This window comes from Gobio gobio, assembly GCF_949357685.1.
Source record: "Gobio gobio genome assembly, chromosome: 13".
NCBI classification, from domain to species: domain Eukaryota; kingdom Metazoa; phylum Chordata; class Actinopteri; order Cypriniformes; family Gobionidae; genus Gobio; species Gobio gobio.
The window spans coordinates 35,158,013-35,174,470 of record NC_137106.1 but is presented as its reverse complement, the minus strand read 5'-3'; the positions used below and the strand labels follow the sequence as shown (position 1 = coordinate 35,174,470).

The 16,458-nt window shown below is 38.6% G+C and overlaps 1 protein-coding gene across 1 annotated transcript; it reads left to right on the top strand.

Annotated features, from left to right (window-relative positions):
* Positions 1 to 789: 789 nt before the first annotated feature.
* On the top strand, positions 790 to 13,188 carry pnn (pinin, desmosome associated protein). Its single transcript, XM_079833753.1, has 9 exons — positions 790 to 963; positions 2,376 to 2,447; positions 2,530 to 2,598; positions 2,700 to 2,775; positions 2,863 to 2,957; positions 3,059 to 3,134; positions 10,728 to 10,883; positions 11,005 to 11,143; positions 11,445 to 13,188. The coding sequence occupies exons 1-9, from the start codon at positions 851 to 853 to the stop codon at positions 12,662 to 12,664; spliced, it is 2,016 nt and encodes a 671-aa protein (XP_079689879.1). The 5' UTR covers positions 790 to 850; the 3' UTR covers positions 12,665 to 13,188.
* The last annotated feature ends 3,270 nt before the right edge of the window (positions 13,189 to 16,458 follow it).

The window sequence follows — 16,458 nt, the reverse complement described above, 5'->3', positions numbered from 1 at the left end:
AAAATCGTCCCATTTTTATTGAAAATGTAAGGAAAATGAAAGCTTCCGTCTATATTTGTATATACTTTTAATATTGCAGTTTAAGCCAAAATTGCTAAATAACTAATTAAAATCTTATAAAAATGGATCTGTCTTTCAAAAAGTGCAAGACACATAAAGAATGGTTGTGTAATTTAAATTATTTTTGGATGTTACTATTGACTTGCAAAATGTTGATGCTTTGAATTTCTCACATAATTATTAGCATTTATTTAAAAGGAGTGACGATTAATAAAACGATAACTAAATGTGGTGTATGAGACCAAAATAGAAGTGGTATGCATGATAAAGATTTTTTCAACAAAACTGCTTGCTCAAAATGAATAATTAAAAAAAACACCAAAAAATATATAGTTAATCCATTTATGGGGTTTCTTGTATTTGGAATATTTTTCATGATTGAAAAATCTAGGGACGTTAGTCTCTGTTATCAGCCATATTTGAAGATCTGAGATTATGTTGCAATGAAGGGTAAAAGATCCATTTGTGACGGAAACATATTTGCTTCCGCCGGTGAAGTCTGACACTGATATTAATTAGTTTTTCTTTTATTATTATTAAGAACAACGCATTACAGATACAGAAGAAAAAAAGAGATGCAGTTAAGAGAGATAGATAACAAATATATCGTTTTTTCTTCTCATAACCATCTGTAACTATTGACGGTGATCCTGTCAATCACATGGGCGGTCCTTGCGCGCCACCTGTGTGTGGGTTTAGATATGCAGGACCGCCCATGTGATCAGTGCTACTCGCCTTGAGTCGAGCGCGCGCACGACGTTGCACGCACTGCTGGAAAACGAAGAGCAAGATGGCGGTGGCCGTGCGAAGTTTGCAAGACCAGCTGGAAAAAGCCAAGGAAAGCTTAAAGAGCGTGGACGAAAATATTCGAAAACTAACCGGCAGAGATCCGACTGAATTGAGGTATTACTTGCCGAAAGCGTTTGAATCAGTAACCTTTATTTGGTGGAAAATAAAGCAGGGCCTGTTAGCAAGCTAAGACTGCAGCTAGCGCACAAGCTAAAGTATCACATGTGTTTAATTTTAGCGATGAAATCATCGACATATTACACTGATTAATCTTTATGTTTATGCTGTGTTAAATATAGCTATTCATGTAGCTATCTCACAGCTATCTAATTCACCTAGGACCCATACATTTCTAAACTGGAGAGCTAGCAGCCTATCTCTGTTTGAAAGCACATACGCATTATAAAATACATTCGGTAAAATGAAGACTGGTTTTAAATCTAGCCTCCGTAACATGTTAATTTGATTAAAAACAAGGTTCTCTTTGAAGATTGGTCTTTATGGTTTATCTACATCCAAATAGTAAAGGTTATACATTAGTCCTGCAGGAACTTCCTGCTTTGTATTTGTCTGAATGGGAAGTGATGCTGGTTTTTCATTCAAAGCTTTGGAGATGTAATTTGTTGTCCTATAAAAGTAAACAAAAATGGTCTCTAGATACACTTTAGAGGCGTATGTTTATTTTTTTTTATTGAAACTGTGTTTGGACGGGACAATGTAGGGCTTGTCTTTTTTTTTTTTTTTTGCTGCTGTCAATCGTTAAAAAAAAAACCTAATTAATCCTACATTTTCTGTAATTAACCGCACCCAGCATTAAGGTTTTTAATATATGTGTATATTTTAATTTTACATTTAATCTCCAAATTAATGTAGAAACAACCTAAAGACTGTATATTTTAAATATTTGATCCAACAGGTTGGACATCTACAGAAATTGAATAAAGTGCTTACACGGTTTGTGTGTAGGGATACTGAGTCAACATTATCCACAGTGCTTCATTTGAGTAGACCACAGTAGGTCTGTCTTTAGTTTAAAGATTAACAAGTTATTTTACTGAATCATTTTCCCTATGATGAAAATGAACGGGCTTGAATTAAAATAAGGATAATTAAAATGTGCAAAATGCATTGTGGTTGGCTTAATTTTAATTATTTTATGTTTTTGTTTTTATTCTTGAATACTTTAGCTCATGTTTTGTGGGTGGTTTGATTTTTTTTTTTTTTGGATTCTGTGCTGAATGAGATTATTTTTTGCCAAAGTATTATAAAATATGAGAGAATGCAGCAAAGCGGTTTCTCTTCCATTTTTAAATGTTGATAATCCCTCCTATCAGTATTTTATAATTGCTTTTATTGTTGTCTATGTCCGTTGCTTGTCAGTTAACATTCACTGACCTAGATTGTGATTGTGAAGCTTATGTATGTTGCTGAGCAAGAAGTTGTACGGTTATAGTTGGTTAAATTTGCTGTACTTTTATTTAAATCTGTGCTTATTAATGGTGCATCTTGTAACTTGCCTTTTCCAGACCGGGTCAAAATAGGAGACTGACCATCACAGGCCCAGGTGGAGGTAGGGGGCGTGGAATCAATTTGCTGAGGTAACAATCTGTTCTTTTCTAGGTAAATGCTTCTAATAAGTACATGTTGGATTTTTCCTTAATTTCTTTCAACCCCTCTCAGGCGTGGACTCTCAGATAGCGGTGTAGGACCCCCAGCCAAACAGAGAGACATCGAAGGGGCACTCTTGAGGTGAGGCATATCTCACCAAGTACCTGATTTCTGGATATGTTAAGAAATAATATTTGTTTGCATTTTTTCAAATGTATTTACTACTTACCTTGTCAAACTAGGCTTGCCGGGGATCAGCGAGCCAGGAGAGATTCACGCCATGACAGCGACGCTGAGGATGATGATGACGTCAAAAAAGTATGCAAACTAGATTTGCCCCCCTCCTCCCTCCATGTAGATTTGTCCCCTAATTGTTTGAATCTTGCTTTTGTTTTCTATCTATAGCCAGCGTTGCAGTCATCTGTGGTTGCTACCTCCAAAGAACGTACGCGCCGAGATCTTATTCAAGATCAGACCATGGACGAGAGAGGAAAACAGAGGTACTTCTTTTGTTTTGGGCAATGTCTGCAAAGCTTTTAATCATTTATTTCCTTGTTTTCTTGAATTAATAAAAAAATGATTAATTTGTTTCCTCATTCAGAAACCGGCGCATGTTTGGCCTATTGATGGGAACATTGCAGAAGTTTAAACAGGAGTCTACTGTGTCCACAGATCGGGTATAAATATGCTATGAGTTTTGTACTAGGTTTTTTTTTTGTTTTTAATGTTGCCTTTTTTTTTAATGTTGCCTTTTTTTTTGGTTCCTTTTTGAGTGAATTTTCTGATAAATTCATCTAGAACAGGGATGTGCAAACTCAGTCCCAGAGGGCCACTGAGTTTAGCTCCAACCCTGATTTAACTCACCTGCCTGTAGCCTTCTAGTAATCTTGAAGACATTGCTTAACTGGTTCAGGTGTGTTTGATTAGGGTTAGCGCTAGGATTGGGCGATGCCTACTAAATTGACATTGGCCGGAGTCTACTGTGAAACATCATGATGGGCGATGACATCGGGGTTGGGGGTAGGTGGGCATGATTCCCCGTCATGCACCATCTTGCGCATGACAGGGCGTTCTAAAAACGCAGCGCTCAAGTTAAAATCAGTTCAGTGTTTTCAACCTCATAATGTTTATTTTAGGTTTCGGACATTGAAATACACATAAGTACTAACAAAACATTATGTTTATAGTTTTTAAAATACACACTCGTGTCAATGGAAGCAGCAATAACAGTCCATTCAAATATAATTTGCTTGCGTTCTTTATTCATATCAGATACACGTAATGTAAGTAACTATAAAGTTTACTCTATTCTTCTCCCAGTTTACTGGCCACTTGACTGACTTGCATGTATTTTGGGAGAAACTGATGTATTCACAACATGTGTTGTAAATCCAACTGACAGGACTTTCTGAACTGCTGCGCCAACTAACGTGGTGGCGCCCATCTCACGTTATAGATCAAGATAATTTAGAAAGGTTTTTAAATGACAAAACGCACTCCCTTGCACATATTTGAGAATCGGAATATAAGACATGTTAAAGGAACACACCAACTTTTTGGGACTTTAGCTTATTCATCGTATCCCCCAGAGTTAGATAAGTCCATTCTAGGGCTGGATGATTAACCGAAAACTAATCGAAACCGAAATTTAGAACCTCTAACCAACGTTATTTTCCCATGTCGGTTATTTCGGTTTTCACGTGACGCCGCCCTGTCAGTCACATCAAGTGCAGTTTGCAGGCACACGCAAAGATGCAGGAGCAGTTATCTGTGTTTATAGATGCTCAGAATTACTATTACAAGCCCCGAAGCCAGATCACTTTCACTTGCGTCCTCATGAAGTTTGTCAATTAAATGCGTTTAAAGGCTTGCCAGTTTGAACATTAAAGCGATTGTGCACTATTCAAGAACAACGTTATGGAAAACGTTCAGTGCTCATGAACTTTTTTTTCTGTGACACAGAGAGCCGTGTCGTGCCTCTGACAACATGCGCCAGATCCCTTTCACTTGCGTCATCACAAAGCTTTGTCATTTGTATGTGTTTTAAGGCCTGCCAGTTTGAACATTGAAGCGATTTGAGACCATCAGATGTGTATTATGTTGAACTAATGCCTGATATATTGTGACACACGAACACTCACAGACAGTAGCTCGCACATCGCGTGAAGATCGCGCGCAGAGAGGAGCGCAGAAACTCATTAGCTGTGTCTCATTTTGCAAGGTTGCGTCCTCCAGAGGTCGCATTTGAAGGCTGCATGCGTCATCAAGGCTGTCTCATTTCAGAAAAGTAAGTAGGGCACTCCGAATGCGACCTTCAAATGCTCCCTTTTCAGGAATTCGGAGTGTGCATGAGGTGTATCCTTCGCTGCTGCAGATAACCCACAATTCTTTGTGTCGCCATTAACGACCGTCATGTTTTTTAAATATTATTAGAAAAAAATGGCGCCGCTGGCAGATATACATGCAAGCGAAGATGTGGTGTTTAAACTTAAGTAGTTTCAAGCTTGTTTTTGTTTTTAAGCTGTATTACCTCAAATAGATAGTTGTGGTAAACAGGATTACAACTGTTTAGTGATTTTTAAACATTCAGAACAGTACTTTGCTGTCAAGGCAAGAAACATTTCATAGTCATTTTCAAGTTATAAATAATTTTCATTCATATAACTGGTGTGAGCGCAACTCCACTGTGAACATGTTGGCATAGCAACGTGATTCTTTGTGCCTGTGTGTCCTACGGAGGACGTCTCGTTCAATTCTGATTAAGGACACTCCGTATACCCCATCCTTCACAGGATGTGTCCTCCAGAGGATGCAGCCTTCAAAATTAAATGAAATGAGACACCGCTATTGTCAACGCTGTCCTGTGATTTATCACTAAAGTAGCTTAGAAACTCAACCATTATAGCATAGATTTTAATACCTTTGAAGTAAGTACAAACCACAGCTTCATAATTAATAGAGACGGTATGATTAATTCACACACAATCGCTCTCATTAATGCATTCAAATAAATGTAATGTAATGTTAATTTATCTGTATCTGATGTACAACAAACAGAAATATGCCCCACAGACAATAACTGCTGAAAGTGAACCGTGTTTTAAATCACAAAGAAATGCACTTTTTCATATAAAAAAATATCCCACCTTTAATAGTAGAAAATACTTGCAGTACAAACCTTATCAGTGAACTATGAGGGCAAAAAAGGTAAGCAAAAAAAAAACTGAGCAAAATAATCGTAATCGAGGTAAAATGTTCAATTAATCGAGATTTTTATTTTGTCAAATCGTTACAGCCCTAGTCCATACATACCATTCTCATCTGTGCGTGGCGTATGTCTGACGCACCCACCGCAGGGTTTTTACTACATTGAATTTTTTTGCCGGCCACCAAAACAAATTTGTCCCACCAAAGCCTATTTGATCAGTTATTGTGATTTTATGATTGAAGTAGATGACTGCTGTGCTTGTGATGGGGTGTTAACTGAGTGACAGAGCGAACGATCAGAGAGCTCCTCCCCCACTCGCACTCTTCAAAATAAGCAGTCTTAAGGCCTGTTCACACCGGGACGATTTTCGCGTGCGTTTATCGCTGACGTTTAATGCCTCGTGACTAAACAAAGGGCGCCAATGTGAGTGTGCACCGACGCGCAAAACGCCAGGCGTAAAAGCGTCAATTTAAAAAAAAAAAACGCCTCTGGTTCGTTTTTTGTTTTATTTTGACGCGGCACGTTAAAGAGCACCTATCATGGAATTTTGAAATTTACCTTTCATGTAGTGTGTAACATAGATCTAAGTGAACAAAAACATCCTGTGATAGCTTGAAATATGACAGTGCACCGTATATATAGTTATTTTCTTTCAAAAGTAAGAGTCGACTCGGAGTCATTTTTAAGAATCGTTAGAAGACCGAAGCTTTTTCTCTGACTAGATGACGTCAACTTGTCAAGTTATTTGAATACGATACGCCCACTTATTGCGCTCCAAGACGCCAGTGAAAACTAGAAAACATCATGGCCACGAGACGCTGTGTTCTGAAGTGCGACTCAAAAGCAAACTTTTTTCATCTGCCCAAGGATGAGCATTTGAAGACTAAGTGGCTTGAAGACAAACCATACATCGTCGCGATTGAGTGTTTATTATTAGTCGTCAAATGTATGTTTCGCGATCTCAGGAAGCTTTTATTATGGACTTTTATTATGGCACATGGTATCTTCTTCGTCTGTCTGTACCATATATGGATTACATGTGCACAGAGCGCCCTCCGGCTGCCAGTATGAATTGAAAACAACACAAGAGACTCAATCGCTCATGATTAGGCTATTTCTGCCCATTTTGAGGAAGTATTGAATAAAAAATACTCCTCTGTTTAGAAATTTGACACAGACATATGAGAATCTATCAATATGTCTCCTCATCTGCACACTTTTGAGCTAAAAGCCCTGAGGGATGTTGATTTGTCGCGAGTCTTCGTGAGGAGTTTTTTTATGAATGAGATCAGCTGAGGCTCATATTACAATCAAACAGTACCGACGCGGTTTTCATATTCATAACTCCTGACACATATTAACAAATTACTGTCATTAGAAGACTTTGATGGGCGTTCCGTTTCCGAGAATATCTGCACAGACTATACGAATCACAACTGACTGGGTCATCGGACCAATCACCGCAGATTAGCGTCACGTAAAGGCGGGGTTTTGAAAAGTGAATCACTAAAGGAATCATTTGAGAATCGCTGTCAAAACAGGTAAAAATAAATGCATATTATAAGAAAACTAAAGTCTTTTTTGTCATTGCATGCATGCAAAACTGTTGTTGGGGACTTCTAAAACAATATTTGGAACATTTTAAATGCCATGATAGGTGCTCTTTAAAAACTGGCTGACCAATGAGATCGGCGCTTTTGTTCACGTGTCTGGAGCTGCTGAAGTGACAGTAAAACCTGACTTGGTGGCGCTCAAGCAAAAAACGGTCTTGCCGAGCACACATTGATACGACGAAGAAGTAGTAAGTAGACAAAGAAGTTGAGCTGCTAATGCTGCTTGCCTGCTTGTTGACAAATCTTTTGCGATGTTCTAACAGATGGGTTTCGCACACAATGCGTCTGCTAATGTCCCATTCGCAACCTAATGACTCCTATGAACCGAATCATTTTAACGACTGGTTAGAACAACTGATCTGTCCAACATTGACTGAAACGCACAAATCAGTTACTCGAATCAGAAATGGGAACACAAGTGTGTTTACCCAATTTAGCTAGAGTGGCTAGTAAGAATAAGTTTTAATTATCCACAGTCTTTCAGCTTATATATGTTCTCAATGTGTAGTAAAATAAAGAGCCTAAAATCATTGTTTAGACTGGAGTGAGGTGAACCCAGAACAAAGTTGTTTTTAGCTAGCTGATCATTTTATGAAATTGTATATGGCAGAAAATTTGGCTTTTTTTTTAATATTGATATGATTATATACCAAAACTATTATCTATAAATAGTGTAAAAAATGAGGAACAAAAACAAACATCAAGGTATCAAAATAAGCTAAGCAAAAATGACAAACTTTCTTCGAATTTATTTAAAATTTATTGTCAGTGTTGCGCTTGCAGATCGTGTGGGTAGGGTACTTTTTTACTGTGTGTGTGTATGGATGACCTTGTCTGTCAGCCACCACCGAAGACCATTTTTGGCCCAGGAAAAACCCTGCACCGCTAGCCTAGCTTAGCACAAAGACTGGAGGTAAATGGCTCCAGCTAGTCTACTGCTCAATAAGTGACAAAATAACACCAACATTTTCCTATTTACATGTTTTGATGTGTATAGTTACATTGTGTAACTAAAAAATGAAAAGTTGCGATTTTCTAGACTGATATGGTTAGGAACTATTCTCTCGTGCCTGCGTAATGGTCAAGGAACTTTGCTGCAGCAATGATATCACGCAGCGCCTGAAAATATTCCCCAGCACGCTCTGTGCAAGCAGGTTGTCACGTTGGTTATGTTGACGGAAGTTAGCCTATTTTAGTTGCTGCATAGTATCATTGCACTGCTGCACCCTTGGGACGACTCAAAGTTCCTTGATTATTACGCAGGAATGAGAGTATAGTTCCTAACCATATCGGCCTAGAAAATCGCAACTTTTCATTTTCCGTCGGTCTTAGTACACGATGTAACTACACATAACAACATGTAAATAGGAAAATGTTGGCATTATTTTGTCACTTATTGAGCAGTAGGCTAGCTGGAGCCGTTTACCTCCAGTCTTTGTGCTAAGACAGAGTTATGGCACACACGGACATGAGAATGGTATGTATGGACTTATCTAACTCTGGGGGATACGGTGAAGAAGCTAAAGTCCCCAAAAGTCGGCGTGTTCCTTTAAGCAAGTTTGTAAATTTTGACAACAAAAAAGGAAATAAAAGCGATACATCTGTCATAAAGCTCTTTTTTTTGGCTGAAGTGAGTCATGAGACAAGCATGACGCGTCGCCATGGAAACAATATCACAAAGCCGGCTCAACATCGCAATGTCTGTCAGCCATCGATGATGGCATCGTCTATTGGCCCCAATCCTAATTGGAGCTGAACTCTGCAGGACAGTGGCCCTCCAGGACAAAATTTGCCCATCCCTAGTCTAGACTAAATAATTTTTTCAACGGGTCCTCCAAAGCTGAATTATTTCTAGGGATGAAACGATTACCGGTTTCACGATAAACCACGATAAAATTTAGTGACGGTTAGTAATATCATATAAAATGTAATTATCATTAAAACTGCGTGTGATTATCACGATTGTGAAAACTTGCGGTAAATCTTGTCCAGTCAGCGTCAATCTGGCGCAGCGCTGTTTTTGAATGAGAAGAAATGAAAAAAGGCAGTGACAGCACTCGGGGATTGTTCAGCCTCTAAAAGGACCAAATCTGAGGTGTGGTCATATTTTGGCTTTTACAAAAGTCCTGAGGGAAACTTAATCGAAGATGTGGTCACCCTGTCTTCAGAACATGCCAGAAGAAAGTCACTGTAATAGGGGGAACACTTCAAAACTACGAACGCAAGGCAAGTGGACTTTGACCTCAATACCAAAACTACGTCTGGCAAATTATAATGTGAAGTGAACGAACAAATTCAGACAAGACTAGGGTGACATTTAAGGGATAATAATCAGGGCTTGACATTAACAACCGCCATTTGCGGGTGTAACGTTATTTCGGCTGCACACTAGTCACATGGCTGTTGAACTTATTATAGTCTTCTCAAAAGCTGTCTGTTATAATCGCGTTGCGCATTATAACCACTCACACGTGTTTATATTGAGTTTCTGAATGCAATGTCTCATAATCAGAGGCTCTCAGATTAGCTGGAGTTATGTTCAGAGCGCGCACCGCTCTCTCTCTTGCTGTAATCTACACTCAGAGCAGATTTAAACGTGCGATGTACGCAGGAGATTCACTCATCATACCGTGGTTGACTGTTTTTGTTCTATTTCAGCAGCGAAAATAGTAAAAAAAAAACACAGCAGAACCACAGCGCATCTGAAATGAATTTAGGGACCATCTCTAAAGTTACATACAACATTGGTAACATTATACATGTTTCAAACTTCAATAGCATTTGAAGAGAATGACAGTCATAGAACTGACTGTAAAGTGATCATTTAGGTGTCAGGTATGATGCACACATTTTGATATTTAATAAAATAAACTGTCAAATCATATGGAAATATGGATATGCTTCATTTCACTAGGATACTGTTTGGGCTCTAACACAAAACATGCTAGATTTAAATGCATCATTGCTGAATTGCTGAACACAGTAAATATATTCTCAAGCAATATTCTCATCAGAGATAATATTAGATTGTATTTACGACAAATTATTATTATTTATGCGTTATGCGTTGCTATTGACGACAGCCATTAAGGAAGGAAATCCCACAGAATCTAGCTTAAAAAAGTGCATAGAGCTGCTTAATTTATTTGTTGTTTGTTGATTTTAAAACATTTCAACAAGTTTTATATTTGAAGTGTGTGCATCTGTTCTTTTTTAATACTTTCATCTCGTTTGAACAAAACCGTGATAATATTGATAACCGTGATAATTTGGGTCAATATAATCGTGATGTTAAATTTCCATACCGTTTCATCCCTAATTATTTCCAACCCATTTTTTGCATTCAGTTCATCTTGATACTTAAATTGCGCACAACACCAAGTCAGAATATATCTGAAACGTGCTGGTCTAATTTTAAAACTTCATGTGTCTCTCCCCCCCCCCTCCAGTTAAAACGACGACAAGAAATTGAGCAGAAATTGGAAGTGCAGGCAGAACAGGAGCGTAAAAAAGTGGAGAGTGAAAGGAGAGAGCTCTTTGAAGAAAGACGTGCCAAACAAACGGAGCTGCGTCTGCTGGAGCACAAAGTGGAGCTCGCTCAACTGGTATGTCTCGGCTGCAGGGCTTTTTATTGTATGCTTGCAGTAATTCTTTTTTTTTGTTGGATAGACTGTCCTTGGTCTGACTTTTCCATACATGCGTTGTGCTGTTCTCATGTATTTTCAGCAAGAAGAGTGGAATGCACACAATACTAAGCTCATCAAGTTCATTCGCACTAAGACCAAGCCCCCGATCTTCTACCTGCCTGGGCGAATGTGCTCCGCTACTCAAAAGCTCCTGGAGGAGTCTCAGAAAAAATTAAATGGTAAGTGTTTCTTGTTATTTGCTTTAAAGTTATAATTTAGACCCTGTTTACACCTAGTATATACATTTTATCTAATGTTCATTGCTCATAGCTTTAAAATGTTAGTTCACCTAAAAATGAATTCTGTCATTAATTACTCATCCTTATGATGTTCCAAACCCGTAAGGCCGTTGTTCATCTTCGGAACACAAATTAAGCCCATTTTTGATGAAATCTGAGAGCTTTCTGACTCCATATAGACTGGCAACATTACCTAAACTTTCAAGGCTTATACACATATGTATTTTTGTCAACTTTCCAGGTGTGTTTGATGAGCGACGTGAAGCTTTTGCAGAGCAACTCAACAAAATGGAGGCTCGGCCAAGGCGTCAGTCCCAAAGGACAGGTGACAGAGAAATGGAGGATAGCCGTCGGGCTGAAGAGACGAAGAAAGAAGATCCAGAGGAGGGTAAGGCTGGAGTAGGGCGGACAGGTAACAGGCATGATGTTGAGATTGAGGATGAGGAGGAAGATGTAGTAGTAGTGGTGGAGGAGGAAGGAGAGGAGAGCTCAGAGATTAGAGAGAGGGAGAGGGAGGGGGAGCAGCAGCAGGCTGAGGAGAAGGATAAACATGAGGAGAGTGAGAGGAAGGCAGAGGAGGAAGATGAGGAGGAGGACGAGGAGGAGGATGTGGGAACGGTTGAGGTTAAGGAAGACGAGGAAGAGCAGATGGAAGTCACTGAAGTTGTGAGGGAGGCTCAGACACAGAGTAAGCTGCAGGTTGAGAGTCCAGAAGCCATAGTTGAAGAGGTAGGTAATGTGAAAAGGGAGGAAGAGCAGGAGAAAGAGAATGAGACTCAGCAGGACGTCGTAATGGACTCTCAGAAAACCCCTGAAAGCCTCATGGAAACACAGCCTGAGGAGTGTAAAGAGCCTCTGGATGTCCCAACCCCTGATGTGACAGAACATGACGCCACACAAGAAGACGCTGCGCCTGAGACCCAACAGCCACAGCTTGAACCTGACCCCAAAGGTCCTACTCAAGAGCCGAGCCAGGAACCATCAGTCCAACCGCAAGGAGCCACAGCGGACACAAAGGAGGCTGGCGAGGAGGCTGATGACGCTCGCGGACGAGCCAAAGTCCGGGAAAAGAAGAGCAAGAGCCGAAGTAGCAGCAGCTCCTCTTCCAGTTCCTCTTCAAGCTCCTCCTCCAGTGGATCCAGCTCCTCTTCTAGTGGCTCCAGCAGCAGTTCCTCTGGCTCCTCCTCGTCGTCTTCCAGTTCACGCTCCCGCAGCCGTGGGAGGGATAGAGACGGCCGAGACCACAAACGCCGCCGGAGACCGTCAGACAGGGAGCGTCGGAAGAGTGGCAGCGAGAGGGGACACAAGTCCTCCAAAGGCAGCGGACGGGAAAGCAAGGGGTCCAAAGACAAAAGCTCCAAACCTGACAGGAAGAGGACGAATTCAGAAGGAAGCAGGTCAGGGAAAAGGTCCTCCAGAAGTGATAGAGATCGTAAGTCTGATCGAAAGGATCGACGTTGAGAAGATGCTTCCAGTCTTGCATAATTTCTTCAAGGCCAACGTGTGGTTACTCTAGTTTTTTGAGGTGCAGTTGCCTTACTGTTTTTCTTGAGTCTGTTTTACATGTGAAGTCTCCATCTCCCAAATTTTTTTCTTCTAGTTTTTTCTGGCAACTGGTTATTTCAGTGCATCTCGGGATTTTTAAGATTTATAAACTCTGCTTTTAAGAGCCATCACTCTAAATCTATTGGTTTCATGCTTTCAGACCTTCCACAATATCTGACAGAAGTATTGCTTGAAATGTGATTCTCGTGCTGATCCACCACGGTTTTGCCAGTTTCTGTTAAACAGTAGCCACTGATGTTTTCAGTTATGTGATGCCATACTAATGGGATTTTTAACATTCAGTGAATATCAAGCATCCATTCTGACGGTGTCTTACAGTGATGAGGTTCTTTTTCTTGTTGGAGCAATTGTCTTTAATTTTTTGTATGAATCACTATTAACATGGGGGGAAGAACATTAAAGACGGTTTCTCTTCATGATTCTGTTCTTGCTTTTTCTTAAATGGTTTATTTATAAGTAGCTTAATAGTTTATATAGCATCATACACAATTATATATAAGCAGTGATACTTGGAATTAAGATTTTTGGAATTAACAACTTTAGCCTAACAGAGAAAGCCCCGGTATATAAAAGTATTGTTGCGTTCAATTGAAACGGTTAAATTAAATGGAAATGCACATTTATTCTTGGTTTAATATTTGCAGACACAAATCTCTTTGGGCAAGAAGACATGGTAAACAGTTACTGGTGTGAAATTGTAAAATGCAGCCATAATGAAATATACAATAGTAATGTTGTTTTCCCCACCTCATGGTGGCAGTAGTGCTTTACAAAGTACAATGAGAAGAACATGCTGTATTTCCCCAGGTCTTCTGCCATGTTTTTGTCGTCTGAATGAGTATCTGGTTGTTTCCACATAGTTACACACATCAATGCAACTGTGCATAAAATTCCCTCTCCTCAAACTTGGCCATATTGTAGTGGATATATAAATATGTACTCTCGCCTGCCATTTGCAAGAATACTTTCTTTGGCCTTTCAGAATTAACTCTCAAATTACAATCTCTTACTCACCATTAAAAGAATATTTAAAAAAAAAATTGTATTGCTTGAACAACAATTACAGAACAGGAACAAATAAAAACAAACAAAAATGCCAGGGTTATGGATACAAAAATATAAGAGAATATATTTTTATTCTTTTTATAAGATTAAAAACAAAACAAAATAATAGATAAAAGGCTTTGATATTTCACAAAATCTTTAATGTATTCAATACATTAGGGATGCATGATATTGGATTTCTGCCGATATGCCGATGTTTTTCAACTAGAGAGTGGACGCGATTGTGTTTTTTTTTGGGCTAGTTTTGTTGGGAAAACCTGGCAATCCTGCGTTGATTCACAAATTCAAGGCAGCGTTTAAAAACTTGTCAATATAATCACCATACATGCAATGTATTTGCTTGTTTTCACTTCAAGAATGACCACACGGCTGACATGAACTTATCGCAATAGCAGTCCTTGCACACGTGAGTTATTGCAAGCTCATATCAACATGTTATCATATCAGCAGAATTTTTCATATCGGACGATTTTTCTATTTTCAGCGTTTATCACCCGATTCTGATGTTGTGTCGTTGATATCGTGCATCCCTACAATACATGAATGGTTTTAACAGTTTTTTTTGTTTGTACTGTCCTTAATGGAAACCATATTTTCTAATTCTTTGAATACCATAGATAAAAACCTGTTTCTGATTTCTAAATTTACACGGATGAATAATAAATGTATATAATCACAAGATTAATAATATACGTTTCATTTTCCAAACTCTTCATATTTGAAAAAATAAATAAAATAATATATATATATATATATATATATATATATTACATGTTCGTATAACCATTAAACAAATGTGCATTTACATCTGAGAACTGCACATCACAAAAATGGTGGCATGGAGGATAGAAATAAAGTATTAAAGATATGTAATTAAAGTGTGTAGAAATGTATTAAATATTCTGTCTCCATCTTAAAAAGACATCATGGAATCAAAACTGACCATATTTACTTTATTAATGCACATTTGTGGCCTTAAGGGGTAGTTGGATAATGTTATACATTTATGAATATATAGGCCTATACACAAGTTCACGAATGTAAAATGGGTTGCGAGTGTTCATTACTTACTGGATCTCTGTTCCTCTTTCCAATGTAACCCTCCGTGCCCCCTACGGTCCTTTCCGCTCAGTGTAAAAGTGAGCAGTCAGCTTTTCTGAGCCTCGTTAGGGCTGTCTGTCTCTGATGAGCGGGATGATGAAGCCTTTCTATTGATCCGTCTCAGAGGAAAAAGTGCTGGGTAAACAGGACAGAGTTACAGCTCAGAGGGGACCGGCGTGGGCTCGAAGCTCGCAGAGGTGACGCAGGTTAGAGAGCAAAAACTTTATCATGCTGTCTACATCTCATTTTAACCTAGGCTACATGTTTTTAGAAAGTGGTACAGTCGTTTTCTGTGAAATGTCTAAGAGACGGCAATAACAATTATCCTTGTTTCCTTTACAGTTTATAGGACAACAGAATCAAAAGATATTTTTGGTTAAATTTGAAAGTACAAAGTACACAATTTGATATTTAAAAAGGGCTCTATAGTCTGATGGTGAACTGTTTTTACAGAGTTTCCACGCTCACGGATAATCTGGAAATATTTGGAAATGTCTTTCAGGCCTAAGTCATGTAAATCAAAACATTTTCATTGGGGGACTTCATATAAATATTTGTGTAATAAATAATATATATATATTAAAAGCTTTATAACATAAAATATCTAGCTTCCGCCAGACAGCCTATTCAATTTACGCAGAAAGTGTAACGCCTCTTGCAGTTCAAAAACGCTTACAGTACGTCCGACGTCATACGGTCTGGCCTTTATAAAGCTTGGAAACATCAGGATATTTATTAATATAACTCCGATTGTGTTCATCAGAAAGAAGAAAGTCATATACTCCTAGAATGGCTTGAGGGTGAGTAAATCATGGGATCATTTTAAAGTGAACTAATCCTTTAAATCAGCTGATATTTCACTACGAGTGTAATCTTTAAACATTAAAAAAAAAAAAAAAGTCTTCATCCAATTATCACGAGCAACTGGGAAAGGTGATGAAAGGTCATTGCAATCAAAGGTGTGTGAAACCCAATGACTTGTTCCCCGCAGAACGTTTTTAAAAAATATGTTTGGGCATCTATGTTGGGCTTTAAACTTGATCTCTAGCTATGATTTCCCATCCAATAATATGAAGTTAGGTGTATATTTTAATATGTAAAATATTAGTGTCCCTTTTCTTCGACACTGCTTTATATCTGTTAAAAATAAATGCAGAATACAATTTCTGACGGTTAAAAAAGGATGGCCGAGAGGAGTCCCCTGACCCCAGTTTTAATGAAGTTCGAGACGTTTTAAACAATCATATAGTCAAGTGAAAAACCCTATACAGAAAAAATGGTTCCTTATAAGAAAAGGAATCTTTGCAGAACTATTGAAACGTTTGAATTGTTGAACCTTTATTTTTAAGAAATGCATCATAATAGCACCAGATGTTGGACTACTGCCAAGAGTAGCGATGAGAACACATTAATAAAAGAATAAATGTTCTCATTCAACATAATATAATGGTTAGTTACCTCTTTAATATGGGATTGTGAACTGCTGTGCGGGTAATGCAGTTTTTATTCACTAAAAGTGTCAT

Excerpts from the sequence above, each read along its gene's own strand:
- pnn (XM_079833753.1), top strand. The coding sequence starts at position 851 with ATGGCGGTGGCCGTGCGAAGTTTGCAAGACCAGCTGGAAAAAGCCAAG. Across the intron at positions 2,599-2,699 it reads ATCGAAGGGGCACTCTTGAG|GCTTGCCGGGGATCAGCGAG; the intron begins GTGAGGCATATC and ends TTGTCAAACTAG. Across the intron at positions 10,884-11,004 it reads AAGTGGAGCTCGCTCAACTG|CAAGAAGAGTGGAATGCACA; the intron begins GTATGTCTCGGC and ends ATGTATTTTCAG.